Genomic DNA, 25,122 nt, shown 5'->3' with positions numbered 1-25,122 from the left:
AAGCTAGCAAGCAGCTTTTACCGGTCAACAGGCGTCTGTCAGAACGCTTGTATATTTGCACTGACACCCCCACGCGTGCACGCATTTTCCTGCGCACGCAGACGCACACGTGATAATTTCAACCTTCTCTCTTCTCTCATCTCCCACTTGTGTCAGAGGTAATTTTCCTCCCATCCTCCTTGCTCTTCGCCCTCCGTTCCATCCACACCTATTTTCAAAAATCTTATCTCTTCTTGCTGCTCTCCATTTTGTGTCTTGCATGCATTTTTTTTTTTTTTTTTTGCTAAGTTTGATCAGTGCTTTCTGTGCATCACCGTGTGGCCCTTCAAGCTTTAAATATTTTCTTTGATCTCAAGTCGTCATAAAAAAAATAAAATAAAATAAATGTTTTCCCTAATTTCATATTCAAATGATCACCTTTCATTTCCTATTCAAAGCAGTCACTCTGTGCTGGATTTGTTTATTTATCCATTAATTTATTCGCTGCTGTCACAGCAAAGCCAAGAAAAACGGTGTTATCAGGGGAATGCTGGGTTACAAATTAGCTATGTATACGCGTGTGTGTGTGTATTTCAAAGTATATATGCACTCTGGTGTGTGTGGGTGTGGGTGGGCGGGTGTTTGCGAGCATATATTCTCCTGCAGTAGTTGCTTTATGAGTCACTGCCACTCCTTAAGAAATGCATATGTGAGTCAGTCTGTTGCTGCAGCACTTCATTAAACTGCCGATCCCAACTGATACCTGGGAAGCAGACAGAAAACTCGAAGGAAATTTCAGGTGTTTGAAAAAGAAGTGCGCAGAACTAAGACTCACTGATTTAAATCCCACAACACAAGCACAAGCTGCTGCTGGTATTTGATTACTGTTAATTAAACAGAGCATTGCATTTCAAAGGCAAGGTGATTAATTGGTCAAGTTCATCGTGGGTGCTCGATGGTGTGGTGGAAGTTGTTGTAAAAATCATTTAACATTCTCTTTAAAAATGAAAAAGAATGAATGAAACCACGAAAGAGAGATGTATACAATTTTATAGAGAACCATATTTATATTGCATATTTTAACCCATTTAAGCCATTTTCAATCGTTTTCATATACACTGAATTCAGAGCTGGAGCAATTAAAGTAGCTTAGCATGAATAGTAAGAGTAGTTCTTTTCAAAGTAAGAACAAAAAAGAAAAGAATTCAAAGTTCAAGGTTGTATCACATGCTATATGACTGGACAGCATTAGGGGTTAAAAGTGTCGGTTGCCACAGACAGCCAGTGCACAGATCTCTGTAGGCTTAGCCTATTTCAGCTCTATATCCTGTCTGTGACAACAATCCCCTTGTTAAGTGACAACGTACTGATCCTGCTTTGGATCTAGGCCTCCACCAGGCCAGTTCAGTCCATGCTGTGCTCCTTAACTGATACTATCGCCCAAAAAACATCTCACCTTTCCACTATTTCTTTCTTTTTTCTCTTTAGCACTCTTTATGGAAAGCATGGCTTTAAGTTGTGCTTTTAAAAAAGTCACGGTGTATGGTCTACTACAGCCACCTTCCTCAACTTTTGATATGAAGATTAAATTGAGGGTTATGACTTTTTAGACATAAAATATGTTATAATGAATAACCTCTTGTTGTGGACTGTGTCATCTGACACACTCTGTTGACGGCAGTTTCCATGTTTTCTTCTTTACATATGAAGCTGCTTGCCTCTGCCAACCATTCACCTGCAAGTGCAATATATCACTGACTGACACTTAGCACGCACTTCCCTTAAGAACAATTTAACCATAGCTAGCAAGTTCCTGTGCTTCTGTGGTGTCTATTAGTCTAATGATAGAACTAGACATGCTGTGTCAGATCATTTTATTGCACAAAGAGGCCAGTTGTTTTCATCTGCTTTCAGTCTTCATGCTGATACTATAAATCCATCCATCCATCCACCCATTTTTACTTCTGCTTATCCGAGGCCCCGGCCAGATGGTTCATTCAAACCTTCTTGCTGTGAGGCAACAACACTAATCACCGTGTCACTGTGCTGCCCGCTCGCACCATCACTGCAAATAAATGCTAATTAGATTATAATTAGATTAAGACTAACCTTTTCCTAAATTTCTATACCTTTTGTACAAAGTAGTAAGATAGCTGGTTTAAAGCATACAAAATCCATGTTCAAGAGCATATTTCTATTTTATTGCTGCTAAATGACATTTAAATTATCATTAGGAAATTTTTCGCTAGAATCCACTAACCCCGGGTGACTTGGGTTAAAGAGTCTGTGCTTTTACAGCATAGCAGTCAGAGAGGCCTTCCAAAAGTTAAAGCATCACTCAGCTGACCTTATGTGAGACTGAGCCTCTATGCACAAAAGTGCACATTTCTCACTTGTGAAAAGCAATCTTTTTCTCACTTCCGTGTCACATTACACATTGTTACTACGAGTCAGGGAGCACCGAGTACATTTCAGCACATGGAAAAGCTGCTGGGGTGTGTGAAGGCACCTCTCCCAACGTGCCTTCGTCTCATTGATGCGGTGATGGAACAGAGGGATTTAAGCCTTGGCAGTCTGGGGGGAAAAAAAGAGGGGTGTCAGAGGAGGGATGGCGAGAGTGAGGAGGAGGCGAGGAAGGCACAGATTTTCAGCCCGCGGGCTCGATAGGACCTAAATAAGGAGCACTGACGCATGGTTCTGGGAGTGGCATTAACACTATTGTCAGCCCTCAGTGCTGTGAGGCTGGGGTGTCACAATATGTGGACGTGTATGTGTGCAAATGGGTGTGTGCGCTCAGTCTGTGCTTACAAAAGGGGAGCTAGATCATAGCCCATCTCAGCAAGCTGATTCAGTGTCGACAAAATCAAGGTTTATTCACACACACACAGACACACAGGGACTTTCATGGAATATAGCAAGCTGGAAAACAGATTTTGTTTTAGACTTTTCTGCTCTTTATGAACCTTTTCTCTTCAATTATAGTAGCTGCTCACATAAAAAGATATGGATGTGCATTTAGTAGTTTACAGCACCTATATCTAGCTTTAGATACTCTATAATTTGTCTATCCACGTCTCATATTGTATGTGTGAACGAGTACATTGTTAGTCGGCGAGTCAAGAGTGTAAAGAGCCAATGTCTGCGGGTCATGGTGAGAGCGGGTGACGTATAGTGGCGCTTCATTCCTCCCAATAACTCTTCCCCGCTTGAAGGCCCGGACCATCAATCCCTCACAACACACACTCTGCAAAATGACTCGCGCACGTCAGCGCGCTGGGTCAGGCATGCTTAACATGCGCATTGCCTTTTTCTTCTGCTCAGCCCTGAGATATTAACACGTTGCGTGGTGTCTTTTTCATCTCTTCATCTAAAGGAAGAAGTTGTGGGTTTGATTTCTGCACGTGTGAGAAATACGGTTCAAGGCTGCATGGTTTTATTAGTTTGTGCTGATCGTGATTGAGCTTCTTATTCAACACGACTCTTGCAAACGGTCATTCACTCCATGTAAACATGTTGATAGCTTCTTCTTCTTCTTTTCATACGCACACTCCCAGACATGTGCAAGCACATGCACAAGCAAACACACAGAGACACACACATGCACACACATTGTTGGATTTATGGTTCCCTTGAGTCTGGGCTGTTAATGGAGAGACTGCCACTTATCAACGCCAGCTTTAACGACAGACTGCTAAAAACAGGACGAAGAGTGATAGTTTGTTTTTCATCATACCGCGTCGGGAAAAAGTGAAACGATGTTGAGATTTATGGCATCTGCCCACCTGTAAGGCAGAATTATTAGGCCCAGTAACCCCAGATTAGAGAAATAATCAACTAGATGCCTGTGAATTTATATCTCGCATCCCGTGTATCACTCATTGTGTTTATTGCTATTGACATTCTCCCCCCCCCCCATCCCGTGGCCTATCAATGCTCTTAACAGGGTACACTGCAACAACAGCATGAAATTAAATGCCGTCCTGCTGAGATAAAAGATTAAATATGAAGCGCACCGTGCCAAAAAAGAATATGCAATTTTCGGCCCTTTTGTGCTGGTGATTTCAGTTTTATAGAGTCAAAGGAATACTCTGAAATTTTGGAAAACCAGCACATCTAAGCCTCCAAGGATGTAATTATTACCTCTACAAATAGTGCTATAATTATGCCCATGTAGCTCACCCTGTTTACATTTTAGTCACAACGAGTTCTCCAAAAGGAAATTACATACAGTAATTGCACCTTTTGCCTTGTACAGCCTCACTTGATAAAGTGTTTCATGTGCATAGTATCACATAAAAAGCAGAAAATCTGAATGAGTTTAGTTTCAGTTTAACTGAATGAAAGGGGTAAAATGAAAAAGAACGGTTACATGAATGGGCCTTACCATTTTGCAGACTAATTTTGTGACTGACTCTGAGTAGTCCTAAAGCACAGGTTAAACCCTTTAAAGCAGGGGTGGGCAATCTCAGTCCACAAGGGTCGGTGTCCCTGCAGGTTTTAGATGTGTCCTCGAACCAACACAGCTGATTTAAATGGCCAAATTAGCTCCTCAACATGTCCTGAAGTTCTCCAGAGGCCTGGTAACAAACTAATCATGTGATTCAGGTGTGTTGACCCAAGGTGAGATCTAAACCTGCAGGAACACCGGCCCTTGTGGACTGAGATTGCCCACCCCTGCTTTAAAGCAAATCCAAAACTCACTTAAGCTTGCATTGTTTGAAATGGCCAGCAGGGGATGAGTCACTAAAGTAATGATCCCACTAACCATTTTCTTTATGAGTTTAATGCTGGGATGTATTGCTAATTTCATCAATTCACCCATCCATCGAGCCAGCTGTCCTGTCACAGGACCAATGCAGAGAAACAGGCAGCCAGTCATACTTACATTCACACCTATGGCCACCTTAGAACCACCAATTATCGTAAACCTACTACTACACCTGTTTAGTTAAATCATTATCTCCAGTACATATATACTCATGTTTCTCTCGGGCACCTGCCAGATCATCCGGTCGATCTACATCCCTACCCTCACCTATGGCCACGAGCTGTGGGTAGTGACCGAAAGAACGAGATCGCGGATACAAGCGGCAGAAATGAGCTTCCTCCGAAGGGTGGCTGGCCTCTCCCTTAGAGATAGGGTGAGAAGTTCGGCCATCCGAACTTCTCAGAGTAGAGCAGCTGCTGCTCCACATCGAAAGGAGCCAGCTGAGGTGGTTCGGGCATCTGACAAGGATGCCCCCTGGGCGCCTCCTGGGTGAGGTGTTCCAGGCATGTCCCACCGGGAGGAGGCCCCGGGGCAGACCCAGGACACGCTGGAGAGATTATATCTCTCGGCTGGCCTGGGAACGCCTTGGTATTCCCCCGGATAAGCTGGAGGAGGTGGCTGGGGAGAGGGAGGTCTGGGCCTCTTTGCTTAGGCTGCTGCCCCCGCGACCCGGTCCCGGATAAAGCGGATGAAGATGGATGGATGGATGGATGGATAGTTGTGTCTTATTTTGAAAGAAATATTTACATGTTACCATAGTGACCAGAGAGCATTAAGAGGCAGAGAGGAAGATGTTACTCTCAATGTTGTTGGCGCATTACAAGAGGACGCTGAAATGCACCAACACAACTACACAGTGATTTCGGGTTTATTATTATATTTACAAAATACCAGAGTTTTTGTGTTGGTCATATCATTTTATTTTGTTGTATTTATCCGCGACACCTAAATATTGTCTGACATTGAACCGGTCCGTGGTGCAAAAAAGGTTGGGGACCGCTGGTCTAGGGGATTTCTTATGTAAGTTTTTAGTAATGTACTTAGTCGACTCTAGCTTGTTCTCCCTGGGTATGAACCTGCTAATGGACTTGCTAATGGACTATCCCTGCTACTATTAATAATATTAATACTAACACAACATGATGTTTCTTTTTGAAAATTATGCACCCAGTAGGACTACAAGATAGGGCATGATTTAAGGGGGTGATTAACACTTTTCACTACTATGTAACAGTGCAGCGTTCATAGTTTCTCAGTTGAGAAACACTTCATACTTCTGACATCTCATTTAGAGACAGTGGTTACGTCCATCTTTTAAATGCAGTCTATGTTTCCAGCAAAAGAAAATCTGAAATTTAATTTGGCTGGATCGGATAGAATACTGAGTTAGTGAAGTCTTCCTTTGAAAATTCACAATACAGTCTCAAGCCACCCCTCATTTCTTTATATTTTGCTTCCAAGGAGGCAGACTTTCTTGTAACTTTTTAAAGTGGTCTTCAGCAATAGTACTGACACATGAACTGAAAATGCATCTGACCATGGTCCATCTAGCCTCATCAGAAATGGTCTCAGGGGAAGGGTGACTGTCAAAAAGCGTTTCTTACGGAAAGAAAAATGGAGAGAAAATGCTGATTAACAAGGACTGAGCTTAAAATCAGCGACAACAGGTCTTACAGGGTGATGAATCCAAATTTGTATGTATGTATGTGTGTACAGCAATCTGTAAAACAAAGAAGAGCTTTGGGATGTGCCTCAAGAAGCCTGGAGAATTGAAGACTACTTAAAGAAATTACAAGAAAGCTCGCCTAAGAGGGTTCAGGCTGTGTTCAACAATAAAGATGATGATACCAACTATTGACTTTCAAGCTCATTAGATTTTTTCTTTTTTGCCTTACATACTGTATATATGCACCCATTTCCCATTTTCTAACAAAAAATAAAGAAGCAAGAAGGGGCTCATGGCTTTTGCACAGCACTGTATTCCATATAATAACAGCTATACAGCTAAAGGTTGTGTGAAGCACTTTTGCTTTGTTGGTTCGCATACTGCTTTTATCAGTCACCACATAATTATCTTTGCCAATTAGTCCAGCGTTCAAAAACCTAACGAGCATCGGGCGATAAGCATTGTTTTCATTTAAGTGTTTGCTGGCATTTTGGCAGCTTTGTAGAGAATTTAACGTGAAGAGAAACTGCAGATATGATGGGAACTGAGACAAAGCCAAAAACTTCATGATCGAAGCAGATAAACACCACGTAACAAAGGGTTGGTGGGAGGTGGATGCTATGCTTTTCTCACTGCAGGGAATTCAATTTGTTGATTTGCATGACAACTTATGCAAATCACGTCAGTCACAATTTTACAATTACAATACCCAAGGCAGAGTAAGGCTCATAAGTGCAAAGCATGCACGGCTTGTCTGGGTTTAACATTGTGAAATGAGACAGGCAGACAGGGAAGCTAACTTGTCATAGCTTTTTTTTTCCACTGTTGATATAATTTCACTTTGTTCCAGTTATTTTGGACTGATCAATCTACAACAAGGATATTCATAAATAAATAAAAACTAATTATAATGAATATGTCTCCACAGTGATTGTTTTTTTTAATAAATGAAATGAAATGAAATGAAGACTGTCTCTGAAAAGTTTGTGCTTATTTGGATGAAACAGTATGTTCAATTGGATATTTTTGGAAGTCATTCAAACTTGCACAACTCTAACTTCTAACTAGATTATTTCTAATTCGATCAATTTAATCCCTCAAATTAAACAGTCATAACATTGTAGTTCTTGCACACTGTCTGCATTTAACATTTAAAAGATTCTTAAAAAATTGAAAATGCTGCCATGTCTTTACACCAGTGTGGCATCTGTACAAAACAGCTTTGGAGGAATGATGGGGAAGGCAGTAAACAGAGTGCACAACATTTTGATAGCTGCTACGCTAAACACTAAGCAAAAATATAAAGAAATGAAGGGTGACTCAACACTTTTGCACAGTACTTTATGTCAAAATACAGTACTGTGCAAAAGTGTTGAGTCACCCTTCATTTCTTTATATTTTGCTCTAGAGGAGCTATTAAGTGAATACACATGATAGACCACTTAGCAGAGAACCAATTTTAAATTGTGTCGTTAGGCAGCTTGTTACCAGCAACCTGTCACAAAAACACATCATTTGCATCAAGATGCCAAATAGCCCAGACCTCAGCATTTTTGAGGCAGTGTGGGATCATTTTGACAGAGAACAGAACAAAACAAAGGCAACATCTAAAGACGAGCTTTGAATGTCCTTCCAGAAGTCTAGAGAACTATTCCTGAAGACTACGTAAAGAAATGACAAGAAAGCTTGCCTATGAGAGTTCAGTCAGTGTTAAAGACACTGTTAAACGTGTCCAAACCAGATTCCAATATCAAGCTTGTTAGAATTACAGAACCCCTGTTATTGTCTTATAAACTATACTACCATGTATGTTTGCCAATAAACTTATTTCCCATTTTGTTAACAAAATATAAAGAACGGTGGGGTCACTGAAGACTTTGACTCTGCCACTAATGTACGTCACACAAAGGTCACTAACAAGGCCATGTTCCTTTAAGGCAAAGGCTCTGTCGATGGCGACTCCAGACCCTGTGATTCTTTTGCTGTTACTGCTAAGAAAGAATTGTGTATGAACAGAGCTGCTGCATGAAACTCAAAAGTCAAAGTGTCAGTCAACGATCCAGGATTCAACTCAACCTTTTAGAACTGCCTATTCTTTTATCTAAATGACAGCATGCACTGTATTCATGGGCAACTGATGAGAGGCTGAAACTAAAATCTGAGGCAGACTGACAGTCTGGAGTCGCCATCGACAGAGCCTTTGCCTTAAAGGAACAGAGCTGCTGCATGAAACTCAAAGGAAGCAATCCAGAAACCGAGGACATTCGCCTTCAAAGTAAAACTTGTGCTTCCTCCCTGCAACTCTTACTTTGAAGGCTAACCGTCTCCTTTTCTGATTTATGTTGCACTTTTCAGAGTTTCACTACTGCTTGGTGAGTAATTTGCAACTGTTTACAGACAAGTCTGTATTTTCCATGAAAACTATTGGCAACTATAGCAGCCTGGAAGCCACCAAAGCAAGGAGGTTTTCAGTGCAGCACCATATACCATTTTGCAGCCAATTTCCACATGAGTTGACATTTGGACTAATGCTCTAATCTGTCCATTCTGTGATTACTGTGTTTGCAGAAAAATGTGTCAGACTCATCTGAAACCAAATACTACTACTACTACTAATAAATAACATGGCTTTTTATGAATGCTATAGACTACACTACAGAAGAAAGAAAACAGCAGAAAAACAGCCAGCAAACGCAATATGGTAGCACAGATCCACATGCCCTAAAACAAAGGAACTACATTCCCTTTAGCTGTAATCTACAGGACTATGAAGCACAGATGTTGCCCTTGTGCACCACTTGTTTGGAAGCTTGGGCAAATCTGTGGTGTATTTTTACAGCCATGTTGATTTAGTTTTTTGGTTTGTTTGTTTTTTCCTCGATATGGCTGTAGTCACGTATTTCTTCCTTGATTTCACCCTTTCTCTTTGTTTTTGCCTGTTCATCCCTTGGAGACACACAGCATAACAGTCTAATTAGCTATACAAACACCTTGTGAAATGTGATAATGGATAAAGCAGTCATATCCACACACACACACACACACACACACACACACACACACACACACTCACGTACACAATGCTGTGTCAAAAGGATTTTCCTGCCTTGTAATTAGACCCCTCTTGCATTTGACCAGTTACTGTCATGCTTATTTAGTTGTCAAAAGGTTAAAGGTTAACTCAGCATTTTCTGCTCTAAGAATACTGTTAGTGACTACATAGCAAGGAGCAAGGATGTCAATTTGGGTTTACATACACTACAATCTATCCATTCACTTAATCCATCCATCCATCTTATTCTGCTTATCCAATTCATGGTTACATACAGCCTGAATCTTATCCTAGATGGCATAGGGCGAGAGGTACACCGTGGACAGATTCCCAGTCTGTTGAAGGGCTAAAATATAAAGATGCTAATAGAACAGATTAATAAAGTCTTCATTCCAAAAAAGACAATTAAGATGCACATGATAAGGGCATCAATATTTAGATCTACAGGCATAAAACAACTAAAGGGAAGGTCGTTGACAATATCCAAGAAATAAGACGACTGGCATATATACAATATTTGTACGAGCCTGCAGCTAATTCTGGATCCAGTATTTTTTCTTTTTTCTATTACGCACTCATACACACTCTCTTTTTCTCCCAGTGTCTCATTTCTCTCTGCTGCTTTTTGATCATCTTTGCCACAAAAGCAAAAGAAGATTGATGTTTAGAAATTCAATAGCGTTGGTTGGGCGCTCCATTGGTCACTGTGTCCCTGTTAGCCTTGCTGGCTAATCAGATCTTATTCCCAAGCGTGTTCTGCATTTTATTAGAGGCTTCCCTCTGCAGACTTAGTGGGGAATTGATGCTATGCTAAGCTAAGTTACAACCTTAGCTCCCAAAAGGTTGTAACTTTTGGGAGCTAATTTTTTCAGATAATTTCATTTTCACAAAACAAACAAACAAAGAAACAAACAAAAAAAACCCCTAAATGACAGGTGACAGACAAATGAAACCAAGAAGAACATCGAGGAAAGGAAGAGGTCATGACAGAAAGCACATCATGGCATGGAATTGTATTTATGCCAGTAGAAATGGCTCACCAATGTTCATTGATGATGTAACCATGTAGCAACGCTGTAGTGACCTTAAACATTGCCTGACAGGTAAATAAATGGAAGCTACATTAACAGGTTTAGTAGACGACCTCGATCAAGCATGCTTTTAACGTACCAAAGATAAAATTAAAAGCAGAAAGAATCAGCAGCAAACATTAACTGAAGGTAGCGGCACTGAATGCCTCGCAAAGGGCCAGGAATGAATTCAGGTAGTCACAGACTGCAAATAATTTGCATTTAATTCTTAAAAACAATCCTGGGATTTAAAATTTGGTTAGTTTGTCCAATTATTTTGAGCCTGCTCTGCTTATACTCCTTCAAATAGAGCTAAAAGTCTTATAATCACATCTTGACTGGTTCATTTCACATCCATTGCGACCCTGTACAAAAGCAAAATTATGCCAATCACTCAACTGCCCAGAGGGCATCTTCAGCGTGAGTGATTTATCAACAATCAATGCTTTTGATTTGAACGCAACACCCATATATGATTGCTGAACATCTGAACCCAAAAGACAGGGGGCTAAAAACCTGCTAAATTTGTCCACACTGTCCTGGAAAGAATTAGAAACTTGGCTGCAGAGATCTGCTTTTATTCTGCTACAAACGCATTAGTGAGGTGAGGCACTGATGTTGGCTGACAAGGACTCTCTCTAACAGTAGGCATTCCAATTCTTTCCAAAGATGTTGGATGGGTTTGAGGTCAAGAATCTGTTCACCGCAGTCATGAAGTGGGAAAAAAAATAAAATAAAACATTTATTCATGAATGGGGATTTGTTCACAGGAATACTGTGATGTTGTACAGGAAAGGTCCTTACCTAAGACCTTTCCAGTTAGAGCACACTGTTGTTTAAAATATCATTTCCTAGTAGGAAGATTTCTCTTAAGTGAAACTTACCAATTAAAGCTTTAGACCTTTAAACCCTGCTCCTGTTTTAGATCCATTCTGGGACTCAAATAGGTCTGATGAATGCCCATTGATGGTATGCCAACTCTATTTCTGTTATGTATATGGGGGAAGTAATTGTTCCCTCTGAGCTTTGTACTGGAGGAGGGGATCTCTTCATGAAAGAGCAACATAAGTTAAAAAAGAGGCAGCAAAAGCAGCACCACATGTGGATGAGAATGAACCATGCTTGCTGTTGCGAGCTAATTCATAAAATTAAAAAAAAAAAAAAAAAAGTTGGGGTTTTATTTTCTCTTCAGAAAATGTGAACTTCTCCTAGCAACCGTTAATGCTGCTTCAGCATCAATACATCAACACAAAAATGACATTCGTGTGGATGGGAAGTCACTTGGTTAAAAATCTCTTCCAAACGCAAATTGAACATGAACCCAATTTCAGGACTTGAAGTGAAATGTGAGTTGTGCTTCAACTTTAACTGATGGGAGAAAAAAAAAAACTACCACTAAATTGCAGAGAGAGGATGAGATGAGCATACAAGTGAAAAGCCTCATGTTCGCTAAACATCTGTAAAGATCCAAATGGCTGCATTTGAATGCGATTTCGAGCGGTTCTGGAAAGTGCAGCGCTGACACATTTTTGTTTTCATATACATCTCCTCATCAAGCCTCACTCCTACTGCTACTACACTTGGCCTGATCTGCGTATTACACATTAAAAATCTTGATGCTTGTGAGGCTGACTCACCAACGCATGATTTGATCTTGTTTGCACCAGGCATTATAAAACCTGGTTATTTAGGCATAATGAAACATTCACAAAGCATTAGGTGAGTGTTTGGGCAACAGCGATTACTGCTGCCAATGGCAGCAACAGTAACAATATAAGGATAGTCATTTTTAGCGCAGTACATTAAAATGTGCCTCTATCAGTATATTATTAAAGCCATAGATAATACATATACATAAACCCAATACTTATTAGTATAAACATAAAGCCCTGTGGACAGAATCCTCATGGCAAATACTCTAATCTGACCCACTGGACGGCTTTGGAAAATAAGGAGGGCATAAATTTTGGACTTAATTGTATTTTAATAAATTTTTCAGCCTCTCCTACTGATAAAGATCTCCACAATGGCCATTCATAATACAACAAATAATTAAGTAATGATTAAATTACTGAAGAGTTTCTATTTTTTATGATCTACTATAGATTTTTTTTTTTTCATACAATTGGTCTACATTTAAAAACACCAAAAACAAAGCTGCATATTTTTTGTGAATTCACAGAAACTTTTTTAGTCCTGTAATTTCACACATTTCTTGCAATTTAAGTCATGCTGATACATTTCTTTTATTTACTACAGCAGCATTTTATAGAAAACTAAGAAATACTGTTGAAATTGCCCTTCTTTTCCTTATATTTAGGGATTCAATGTGTAGTTAAACTTCTTTATGCTCACAGAAAGGGAAGTTTCACTGGTTTGGCCCACTTAGGATCAAAATGGACTGTATGTGGCACACCATTTGAAACGAATTCAACATCCCTGCAGTTGAGTACGACTAAAATGTGCAATAACCTTTTTATAGTTTGTTTTCATTTGCAATTCTTTAATCTGTCTTTTTTTTCTCCCTCTCCTGGATCATTGACTTCGTCACGGCGTGTCGTAATTTCTATATATCCACTGACATATATGCACACAAGGAGAGGCTCACACCACTGCTGGCACAAGCCAGTAAACAACAGCATATCTCATGGCTACCACTTAGCTTTGTCACTCTCCTAGGAGCGAGAACTGCACAACACTGCATTCGTTTTATTTGATCACTAATTGTTTTTGGCCTGAGGATTATTGCAAAGCGATTTGTGCGGACCCGGGGAAAACACGGTGGACGTGTGAACGTCACCTTGTTCTATTTGTCAGCCTTGATTTGTGTGCTGTAAGTGTAATTGACTTATGTCTCTACAAAGGGGAAATGAATGAGCAAAGAATTCATTTGTGTTTTTTTACTTCTCCTGTGTCGGAGCGCATTTGTTGTTCATTTTAGAATTCTTTATTAAGGCTTCTAGTTATTGAGACTGTTATTTGCAAAGGAGAGTGTGTCAGCTAGAAATATTACATTATTATTCACATTTGTGATTCATGTTTTAAACACTTCCCTTTTACATTTATTTAAAATGGACACATTTTGCTTTTTTTCCCCAATATTCTGTCATATGCTGTTACAGTGGTGGGTGCTTATATTAAAGATCACCAAAGTTTGTCAGCATGAGGTTTTAACTCTAGCTGTGATTAATAAAGCTCCACCCACCTGCTTTTCAGCCAATCAGAAGAAAGATGCCTTAAACGGGAGATGAGCCTAAATGGCTTGTTTCTCACAGAGGATGAAGGGCATCAAAGAATCATCAGAGAAAATCATGCAAAGTTATATTAGTAGAGTTCAAGAATCAAAATGATGTTCTGGGAAGTCCACTTTTTTGGGTATACCTTTCGTTAATGTAAATATCTGTTAAGCCAACCCCATGGCAATGACCCAGTGGATTTAGAGATGTAGTGATGGTCAAGATGACCTGCTAACATTCAAGCTGAGCATCAGAATGAAGAAGAAAGGGGATTTATGTGATTTTGAGTACAGCATGGTAGTTATTGCCAGACAGGCTGGTCTGAGTATTTCACAAACTGCTGATCTGTTGGGATTTCCTCACACAACTATCTCTGTCATTTCCAGACGACGGTCATTTCTCTGGGTGAAAATGCCTTGTAGATTCAAGAGGTCAGAGGAGAAAGGCTAGAAGGCAACAGTGAGTTAAGTAACCACTTGTCATAAAGAAGGTATGAAGAACATACTGTGAATGCACAGAAAGTGGAATCTTGAAGAAGATGGGCTAGAGCAGCAGAAGACCATGCTGGGAAACTGAGGCTAAAATTCACATGTGGTCACAAAAATGACCCAACAGATTGCAGAAACATTGCCTGGTCTGATGAGACTTGATTTCTGCTACGACATTCAGATCTTAGGTTCAGAATTTGGCACAAACAACATTAAAGTGTGGCTCCATCCTGCTTTAGTTGCTCAGACTGCTGTAATGGTGTAATGGTATGGGCAATATTTTGGCATGCTTTGGGCCCCTCAATACCAAGTATCTTTTAGCCGACCTTAGTATTGTTGCTGACCTTTCCGTCCCTTTATGATCACAGTGAACCCATCTTCTGGTGGTAGCTTTCAGTATTATAACTTAGATCATCTCAAACTGGTTTCTTGAACATGAAAATGAGTTCACTGTGCTCAAAGGCCTCCACAGTTAACAGATTGCAATCCACCTTCGGCATGAAGTGGAAGGAAAGATTTGTTTCAGGAATTTGCAGCAACTGCGTGATGCTGTCATGTCAGTATGGACCAGTGTGGACTCTAAATGGTTCTAGCACTTCACCGAAGCTCTGCCATGACGAATTAAAGCAATTCTGAAGGTAAAATGGGGTCTAGCCTACTAAATGGTAATGGACTGGTTCTTATGTATTGCTTTTCTATTCCATCGGAGAACTCAAAGCACTTCGTACAACATGCCTCATTCACACCCATTCTAGCTAACATTCATGCTCCTAGAAACACACTGGAGAGCAACTTGGGTTTCAATATGTTGCCCAAAGATACTTTGGCATGCAGACTGGAGCAGGATTGAACCACCCACCTTCAGATTAGTAGATGCCCTGCTCTGCCTCCTGAGTAACAACCGAGTTAATACCGAGTACCAGCAAGGTGTACATAACAAAGCAGCTGGTGAATACAGGTCCCCCGTAATACCCTGTAGATGGGGGTCAACCGGCTCTCTAGCCTTAAAGTTAAGTATGGTGCTGATAAAACAGTCAAAAGCACTCGCTGACCTGTAGATGCTTTAGTGCTAGTAAACACATGGGTCCAAGTTTGTATAAAAGTCTTAATAACACACTGTAATAGGTAGATTGAAAAATGAAGACGATCCATCATTTCCCTCATCCTTTATTCCAGCTCTGGTCGTTACTTGAGATATTGTGTGCAGATGAAGTCGTGCGTCTACCACCTTTTTTGTTTTCAGTCCAAAAAGCATTATATGACTCTTTAAACTCTTTAAACAGTTTACTTGTTTTCATTATTGCATTACTTCTTTTCCTCACCCCCCCCCCCCCTCTCTGCTTGGAAAAAAAAAGGTTTTCACATTTTATCTTTTTTTTCACAGCCAACATCCCCCCCCTCCCCACACACATACACTTCTATTTATTTGTTCCTGTTTTCTCTGGAGCACTTCATCTGTTCAAATCTCCTCAAGTCTCTGCTAATATTTTCTCCTCCCACTCCTATCTCAGTCCTCCTCTCACCTTCTCTTCCACTGCTTTTCCTTCTTATCAGCCTCTATCTCTCTCGCTCTCTCTAACACACACTGTTGCTCTCTCTTTCTCTGGAGACACCAGCTTGTTAATGACTTCACTGCAGTTTGTCTTTTAGCTGGAACTGACTGTGGTTGATTATCTCGCCATCAGCATTTAGCATCAGGCACTTCTGAGAGGATCCCTCACCCCTTATCGTTTCGCCGCGAAACGCAAACACCTTGTGATGTCACCCACGTATGAATATTAATGATCAGCTGCGCGCCACAGCCCCATTCTTTCTTCACGATGGAGACGGGAAGAACTAGTCTGAGTCAAAAAAAAAAGAAAAAAAAGACATCAGCCCTGTTTGAAATATTGATGTGTTTTGGGGAAGCTGTGTGTGAGATTTCCAAATCGCTGATGCTGCTGATGCACTCTTACCTTTGCGGCTAAGCTGCAATAAACGGGCAGGAAACTTAGTGGTTAATAGAAATGAAAAAAAAAAAGTGTCAGCTCCTGCAAATCCACTATGATTACTGTTAATACACGTTAAATGCCAAGAATTTGAACTGAAAGCGAGAGAGCTGAAGGGAGCTCTATCAAGGCCAGATCATGCCCTTGGGCAAAGTGACGGGGTACATTACAGTTCGCCCAACAAGTAGGGAAAGAAGGCTGATAGAGATGCAGTCTAATTGCATGTGAAACTTTGCCTGTTAAGCGGGGGAATCAAATTGTGTGTGTGTGTGTGTGAGGAGGGGGGGGGGGGGGGGGGGGGTGAAGTGCCATTTTAACCTCCACCAGGCAACAAGGTCAGCTTTTTATAAATTGTAAGTAGAGCTAGTGATGAGTCATACACAGGCGTGCTCAGTGGGCACAGCTCTGAATCCAGCAACTATATCAACTTTTTTTTTAAGATATATTCTTTTGCCTTAAAAATATACACAGCAGATTTAACTAGAGCCATTCATTGCTTCTGCATATATATATATATGTATATATATATATATATATATATATATATATATGTGTGTGTGTGTGTGTGTGTGTGTGTGTGTGTGTGTGTGTGTGTGTGTGTTTTGCAGTGGTAGGGCACTAGTTCAAAGCACTGCTTTTTAGTGTGATAGGCAGTCAGTGGAGAGTTAGAGCTTACAGAGCACAGGAGAGCATCAGCCCTTGGCCTTGACCACTGACAAGATATAGCTGCACAGGGTCTCGTATAGAAAGAATACACACACACATACACACACACACACACACTTGCACAAACACGTGTAGAAATACACACCTATTTCTTTTCTCTGCACTTCAACTCACTCCCTCCCTCCCTCCTTCCCTCCCTCCCATGTCTCTCTCTTACCACCCATCATTTATTGGCTAATGTCTCCCCTCTACTCAGCCATCAAAATCTTGCTGCTGTATCTATTTTTTCCTTCTTTTTTTATCTTCCCTCTTCCCTCCTTCTGGGAGAAAATAAGCTGCATCAGCATTGTAGTTACATTCCACCCTGCAAACACACAGACACATACATATACACACACATACACATGCATTCACAAAGTGCATAGGATTAAAGGATGAATGACCTGATTTAGTCCCTGTCGGTTTACAGCTGTGAATATGCATTAATTTTTCTTTTAGAGGACACACACACACATGCCCGCTCAAAAAAATTTGAATGATTAAAAACAGCATGCGTGTGTGCTCACACGTCTCCCTAATTGTGACTCCTGTATTAGCCGTGGAGTTTCTACCTCATCCTCAGCCCATCTCATGGCTGTTGAGGTGTCTGCATCCGCCCCTCTCGCCTTCCATGCCAGCCTGCGTTCTGCCCGTCTTCCTCAGCGGGCCTTTCTTTCATCGCAGCGTCTCCACTCCTCCTCAATACAGCCATCTTTCTTACACATTTACCCTGTCTACCATCCTCCATCTGTCCGTCTCTCCTGCTCTCGCTCCCGTGGGTAGTGGTGGGATAATTGGAAGCAGAGGTTCTTCATTGAGATGATGCTGAGGCCAGTCAGGTGGAAAGCCCTCTTAATAGACCTCTGCTCTTTTCCATGCCTACACACACACACACACACACACGCACACACATATGCACGCACACACGAGAGCTTATGTAAACACTTACACACACAGCATATATTCTTCTGTTTGGATGCAGCCATGCACGCACACGCCTATTATTCTCCACGGGAGGAACTAATTTCTGATATTACTCAGCATTCCATATAATAGAAGCAGCCAATGATTTCCCATAACAACGTCGTTTTTCTTAACTTTTGTGTGTGTCTCTCTCTCCTCCCGTGTCCCTCACTCTCCTTCGTCCTCCCTCCGTCACTTTACCACTCACTTGAGATACCTGTGCTGCAAATCCATTCTTTTGTATCGCTCGGTTGCAATCATATCTCGCATCTTTTCCTTGATAACAGGCAATCCCCCAGCTGTTTCCCCCCGCCCACAATAGCAGCTGCATTCCTCAGATTGCCACAGCCCATATCACACTGCAAAATTTAATCTACCTCTGCTTGTGAAGTCAGCTTCTTTGTGCTTCCCAACTGTATCCATTTTCTTTTCCCTTAGCTTGGAAATATGATTCAGGGACATTTCTGCCTTATGCAAGAGGCCAGTTTGCTCCCCTCTCTAGCTGCTCCATGATACCCTCTGTCAAACCCCCTTTTCACGGCAGTGCCCTGCCTGCTGAACCAAGATGGCTGCCTTCCAAGTCAATTTGCGGTCAGCGAAGGAGCCATTTGCATGAACATGTGTCCCATCATTTAGCTGATATCCCCCTATGTGTGTCGCACAGAGAGGAGTGAAATCACACATTTAATAAAGTCCTCTCCACCTTTTTTTGGTCCAACACATCCCTCCAGTTCTGGTGTTTTGCAATTTTCCCACCTCTGGTGTGGTACTTAAGGATTAGTTGAAACACAGAGGCCTCTCTTAATGTTAAGAGATAAAAGTGATGGAATGTAATAGATTGTAAAGAGTGGGATACACAGGCAGTGAGTTAGGGAGAGAGAGAGCAAGAGAGAGAGAGAGAGAGAGAGAGAGGATGTTTTAAATTGAAGGGAAACTTCAAGGATGAGCTAAAAGTTAGGTGGGCAACATATTCTGTTATTAGAATCTGTAAATCAGGGATGTAAAACGTATACACACACACACACACACGCGCGCGCGTGCATGCACACAGTCATTACTGTATGCAGATTAATCAGTCTGTGGTAACTGGCCACAAATGAACAATGGACACAATGGACACCTGGATTTTTAATTTTTAATTAGCATGCATATGTGGGCATCTCTGTTGTGTGGATGGTAAACACTGATTGAATAGCGCAACCTGCAAAAGTGCTGCTGGAAGCAGGCCATAATAAGACAAGGCTCACTTATCTAAACTATTTTCACTTAGGTGCACTATAGTCAAACAATGATTGATACTTTGCATCTAGATGCAAGGGGAACCTGTGTGTGCTCAGTTTGAGATGTCCGCTCAGACAGACCTCGGAGTGGGAGATTCTAAAAGCATTTCTGTTCACTTCGTTTGCGAGATTTACAAAAAGCTCAACTTTCCGTCCCTCAATGTCGAGTATATTGTCAAGCAGTAGGCGCATGGCAGACTTGTGAGTGAGAACAGAAGGTGCAAAAGCCGAGCCAGAAAGTCCAGTAGCAGATTGAAGTGCATAGTTGTGAGTTAAATAAAATAAATCAATTAAAAAAAAACACAAGCGAGGATTGTTTCACAGATCTACAAGAATTACCATCTACAGCAACTCACATGCCGGGCCATTCAGAGCAGCTTGTATGGGCACAGATGGAGAGGGAAATGGTGTAAAAGAGTCATAGAGTTGAAGAATAAGAAAGGTTAAATGTCCAAAAGAAGTAGCAACAGAAGTACATAAGTTTTGATAGATTTGGGTTTTTTTTCACATGGTTCAATCTTCACCTTACATGGATATGATGGCGAAAAAATGTCATTTACATTGACATTTTCCTATCTGACACTATTACATTTGTATATTTTGAATGCAAACTGTGGCCTTTTAATTTGTGTTGGTAACAAACAAACAAAATACCCCTGGAAGTAGTTTTTGATAAACCAAAAAAGAAAAAAGAAAGTATAAAATACAGTTTTATCTTCTTTCCACCAGGGGGCACTGAACCATACACACGTTGTGCAAGCACATCAGGAAGCAAATATCGGCCAGTGAAACTATTTAGTTTCAATTTTGGGGTGGGAAGGGAGGGGAGGGGACAACAACAACAACAACCAAAAAAATAGATTTGGAGTTGGGGAAGTCTGGATTATAACTAAATAAATTACTGAGGTCAGTAGGTTTATATTTTATTATTTGTATATAATGGCTACCTAGCTTGTATCTTATGATACAGAAAGCAGTAAATGCAATGTGTGCATGCTCCCAACAGAGTTTTGGGTTTGCTGGCTACAAGGTCATGTTTTTTTTTTTTGTTTTTTTTCGTTATTTCGCTAATTGGCTACAGCTAGTAACTGAAGTGAGCTTTTGCTATATTCTCTGTCAAGATGATCCCACACTGCTTCAGTAATGTTCAGGTCGGTGTTGTGTTTCTCTCCAGGTATGCTTTTACTGCACAGCGTGTTTGTCTTTGTAGATTATATTGCATTGTAAATCTAATTCTGATTATAGTTATCTGCTTTCATAATGTCATCAGTTTTAATAAGATCCCCCAAACCAGCAAAAGATGAAAAGAAAAACAGAGTTTTTTCATATTTCATATGCATATCCTGTTCATTTGCTGTACATGTTTTTTTGTCTTCTGTCTTCACTTGTCCAGTTTCCTCAAATGTCTATGCCTGCCCTACCATAAGTTTTTGGCCCATGTCAAGGAGATCAAATTATTCTAATAGGCTGTCAGTAACAAAATTAAGATACAATTTCAAGTTAGTTTTTGGTTCCTACTAGTGGTGGTGGTGTAATGGTGTGGGATATATTTTGTCTTAGCACATTCTGGATCTATTAGTCATTAGGTTTAAACAGAAGTTTAAAGTTTGTCAGCCCTTTGGATCCCCCAAATGGCATGGGGCTCCAAGCAGTTGACTGCCTTGCCTGGTGTCATGCAATGAATGATTTAAGCGACTTTCAATGGTTATTGGTGCCAGATGGGCTAATCTGACTATTTCAGAGAGTGGTGATCTATTTTCCTGCATATGGTTTACAGAGAAACGTCTAAAAAAGAGAAAATACTCAGTAGGCAGTATTCCTCAGGGGGAAAATGTCTCATTGATACCAGATGTCAGAAGAGAATGATCAGACTAATATGAGCTGATAATAAGACAATAGTAACTCAAATAAGCACTCGTTGCAACCAAGGTATGCAGAAGAGTATCTCCAGATGCACAGCAAATCCAGCCTTGAAAGAAATGGGCTATAGCAGCAAAAAACCACACTGGGTACCACTCCTATCACCTAAGAACAGGGACAGTTCATACAGGCTGGTCAAAATTGGACAAGAGAAGACTGGCAAAATGTTGCCTTGTCTGATGAGTCTCAGTTTCTGCTGAGACATTCAGATGGTAGGATCAGAAAACAACTGAAACATGGATCCATGCTGTCTTCTGTCAGCAGTTCATACTCCTGATTTTCTCTTGATTTTAACTGAGTGGCTTTTATTGTTGGATCATTCCTGTCTTATATCACCAATTCAGGCTAGTGTTGTTGTTGTCTTGTAGGGATTTAGGGATATTTTCTTCACAGACCTCTTAGTACCAACTGAGCATTGGTATTGATTTAAATGCAACAGCCTTCCTGTGTTGTTGCTGACTGTGTCCATTCCTTTATGACAGCAGTGTACCCACCTTTGATGACTGCTTCTAGCAGGATAACGTGTCATGTCAGGATCATATATCATATCACCTCAAACTGGTCTCTTGAACATGACAATGAGTTCACGTAATTCAAATGGCCTCCACAGTCACCAGATCTCAGTACATCTTTGGAATTTGGCAGAAAAGGAGATTTGAGTCATGGATCTGTGGTCACCAAATATGCAGCAATAGTGTGATGCTATCATGTCAATATGGACCTAAATCTTTCCAGAATCTTGCTTAATCTCTGCCATGAAGAAATAAGGCAGTTCTGAAGCCAAAAGGGGGTCCAGTCCAGCACAAGCGAGATGTTCCTTAACACTCAAAAGCTCATCTTTTTCAGCACTTCACTTTATCAATGCTAGAGAAAGTTTGGTCAGGTGGTTTTGAGAGTTTGTTTGCAAAGGCACTGTTCTGTATCAGTTCAGAGATAGGAAAACACCTGAATTATGTTAGAATTGGCCCACTTGGAAATAGAATTTGGTTGTTATTACAGAAAACTCTCCGTTCCAGGCTAAATGTAGGCTTATTGAAATAATCTTAAATATGCTTGTGCGTTGTACCACATGTTACATAAACAGATCCACCAACAATGTTATTCCAATACCCTTCTTTTTTTTCTGGTTGACTATGTAAGAACTCTTCCTAAATGTGCATTCATGTGCCTTGCCAATGTTTTGCCACTGCCTTCGGTGTGCTGTCATGGTCTGGGGGTGTGTGTGCGTCATGTGCACCTGGGCCACTTGGCCACAACATCAAATATCATGAATGCATAAGTAATATGTGTTGTGGTATGCATTATGCGATCTCATCTATTCTCAGAGAGAGAATATTGTTTGGTATTATGCGCATTATTCACGGCGTGTGACACGGACAAATCCGAGGCAACCACCAATCTGCAAAAGAGGTTTCAGAGTTCTAGTGTGTATAAATCTGGATCACAATAATTAACAAATCATTTATTGATTGTCGTGTTATTTGGCGTTTTATTAGACATATTCTGTGTTTTCATACTCGCAGCAGTGAGCATATGTTTATTTCTTATTTATTAAATTGGGAGTCCTGCGAAGGAGGAGGACAGTTTCCAAGGTTAAGAGGGCTAAAGATATATTTATATTTACAAGTAAAACTCATTAAATATTCACATTAAAATGAAAACATTAAAAAATAAATAGATATTTAGAAGCAGGTTTGCTTCACCAAGCTGGTGGGGAAAGTGGAAAAAGCTTTAAAGAGTCACCAGCGCCTTTACCAGACACATGGCCATGTAAATATCACATCTGCAAACTACTGGCTTGGTTATTAGAAATGATTGTTGAGTCAGTTTGACAGTATGTTTGCTATCTGTTTGTTTATTCACACACTGGCTGCTGTGTTTCTAATTTACTGTGAATACATGATTGCACTTACTGTGTCTTTGCTGATGGAAAGAAATTAGTTAACTGTCTTGTTGAGGTCTTGGCATTTTAATAATTTGCTGATGATTCAGAGCCTCGTTATACAAAAGTGATCCTTGAATGCCTGAGGTAACAGCTGGCTTAATAGAAGCTGGTGTGATGGAAGTGGGCTTCATACCTGACCTTGCAACCAACTGTGCTATTGATTGGATCTTAATTTTTTTTTCTTTTTTTGTCTCACCGTTAATGTCCTTCTGTCCACTTGTTCTTAGGTTAACTGGCTTCCAGCTGCCTCCACCAATTGTGAGTACGGGCTCCAGGCTCACACTGTGGCTGCTTTCTGACTATGCGGTCAGCGGGCAGGGATTCAAAGCTGCATATGAAGGTAACTCAACTTCCATCTTGATAGAATACCCGCTATTATAGCTTACTTCAACCCTGGAGAACCCATGGGGTCAGGTCCGACCCAATTGGTTTACTAGGGAAACCATGGGGTCAAATTTGACCCCATGGGTTCTCCAGGGTTAATGTCTTTCAATGCGTAGTTTCATTTAAACTGAATCTAAAAAAAAAATCTTCAGTTCTAAAAGTCACTTTTAAAATGTATTTTGTGAGTGATTTATGCAAAAAAATTTAGAAAATGATGCTATTTTTCAAACACTGTTGATATTGCTGCTATTGAGACAAATTTCTTGATTATCGTAACAAAAGGGCTGAAAATGGGTGAGTCAATGCAGTAAAAAATAACCAATGGGTACTCAACTAATTCAGTCATCTGGTAGTGTAATTTAAAGCCATTCTATCCGACTAGTATGGGTTATCATTTGTCCATTCTCATGCTAGGGCTAGCACTTTTATCATGGTGACATACAGTGTTTTATGATCCATGGCGAGGTGATATTAATGATAGCACGCTTCAGTTCCATGTAGGAGTAGCGGTGAGCCTAGGGAGAAGAAAATACAAGTGAGTGACTAATTAGGCTAATTACCTGACATGGGTTTGTCAGTCTTTTTGAGATATTGTGAATGCAGGGATGTGGCTCATTGGAGCAACATCAGTAGACTCAGAAAGCCCAAGACCACACTGTGTAACTATGTAAAGCCAAATAAAAGAGTGTTTGTTAATTCCACTGGGAGGCAATTGGGACATTGCATCTTTCTTTCTCACTAGTGGGTACAAGACTGCCAGTCGTGTCTAGCTTCTGACCTTGGGTGATTTAACTGTCTCTTGCTGCAAATAAGTTTGCAAAACTACATTGGCAACTAAAGTAATGCCAAGACTGCAGATGCTTTGTGTTTCGTAGTTTGAACAGTTTCACTGCTAGACCAACTACTTTTGCTTTGTACTGTAAGCAATCATTTACCCCTATACACAAACTATACTGTTGATAGCACATGTCAATAAAGCTGTGTGAATCCACTTGTTAAGTGTTGACACTGGCATTAAACTTTCCCCAGTGCTTGGTCCCCTGTTGTTTCAGTAGTTCTGAGTGCAAAAATGATTGTAGAAATTGTTATTCTATTGATCTACAGTCTTTCATTAGCACATCTCAAAGCTAAGCGTTCAAAAACCTGCACTGTACAATACATTTCCTTTTTTGACCGTGTTCTGGACACCAAATTTTAGATTCTGTGAAAAAGAAGAATCACCGGGCTAATAAGAATTTGTTACTTGAAGAATAACCAAAAAAACGTAACAATTCCAAATGACCATTTTTTAGGGGGGAAACAGCTTAAACTTGATAAATGTTACCTGTGTAAATTACTCCCTTCAACCTTGTAAATCCTCTGTTTTCTGCTCATGACTCGATGCTACATTTGATAATAGGGGAAAAAAAAGTTACAGTGATCACTCTACTAAGTTGAAGTAAATTTGCCCCCTTTTAACCTTCAATGGTGCCTCAGTGTTTGCTGTTTTGGGGATCTGAAGGGAAAAAAATGAATGCACATCTTGGGGTGGCTGTGGTACAACAGAGGCTAGCCGATAGCAAACCTGTGGAGCACCAGGGGAAATGAGTGCAACGCCGTAATTACCTGTCTCCCAGCTCACATGACATTGGCAAGACCAATTGCACTGACCCTTTATAGGGAAAAAGAGAGGGGCCCT

At 40.6% G+C, this 25,122-nt stretch overlaps 1 protein-coding gene across 2 annotated transcripts in view; it reads left to right on the top strand.

Annotated features, from left to right (window-relative positions):
• csmd2 (CUB and Sushi multiple domains 2) overlaps window positions 1-25,122 on the top strand; it is a 261,451-nt gene that overhangs the window by 21,866 nt on the left and 214,463 nt on the right. For both annotated transcript variants that reach the window (XM_040021190.1, XM_040021191.1), the window contains one exon: window positions 23,288-23,400. In XM_040021190.1, the coding sequence (XP_039877124.1) occupies window positions 23,288-23,400 (113 nt within the window). The remainder of the gene's footprint in view (window positions 1-23,287; window positions 23,401-25,122) is intronic.

Source organism: Simochromis diagramma, unplaced genomic scaffold, assembly GCF_900408965.1.
Source record: "Simochromis diagramma unplaced genomic scaffold, fSimDia1.1 OVJJ01000753.1, whole genome shotgun sequence".
NCBI lineage: Eukaryota > Metazoa > Chordata > Actinopteri > Cichliformes > Cichlidae > Simochromis > Simochromis diagramma.
The sequence above is the reverse complement of the archived record's forward strand: the minus strand, read 5'-3'. Positions and strand labels throughout refer to the sequence as shown.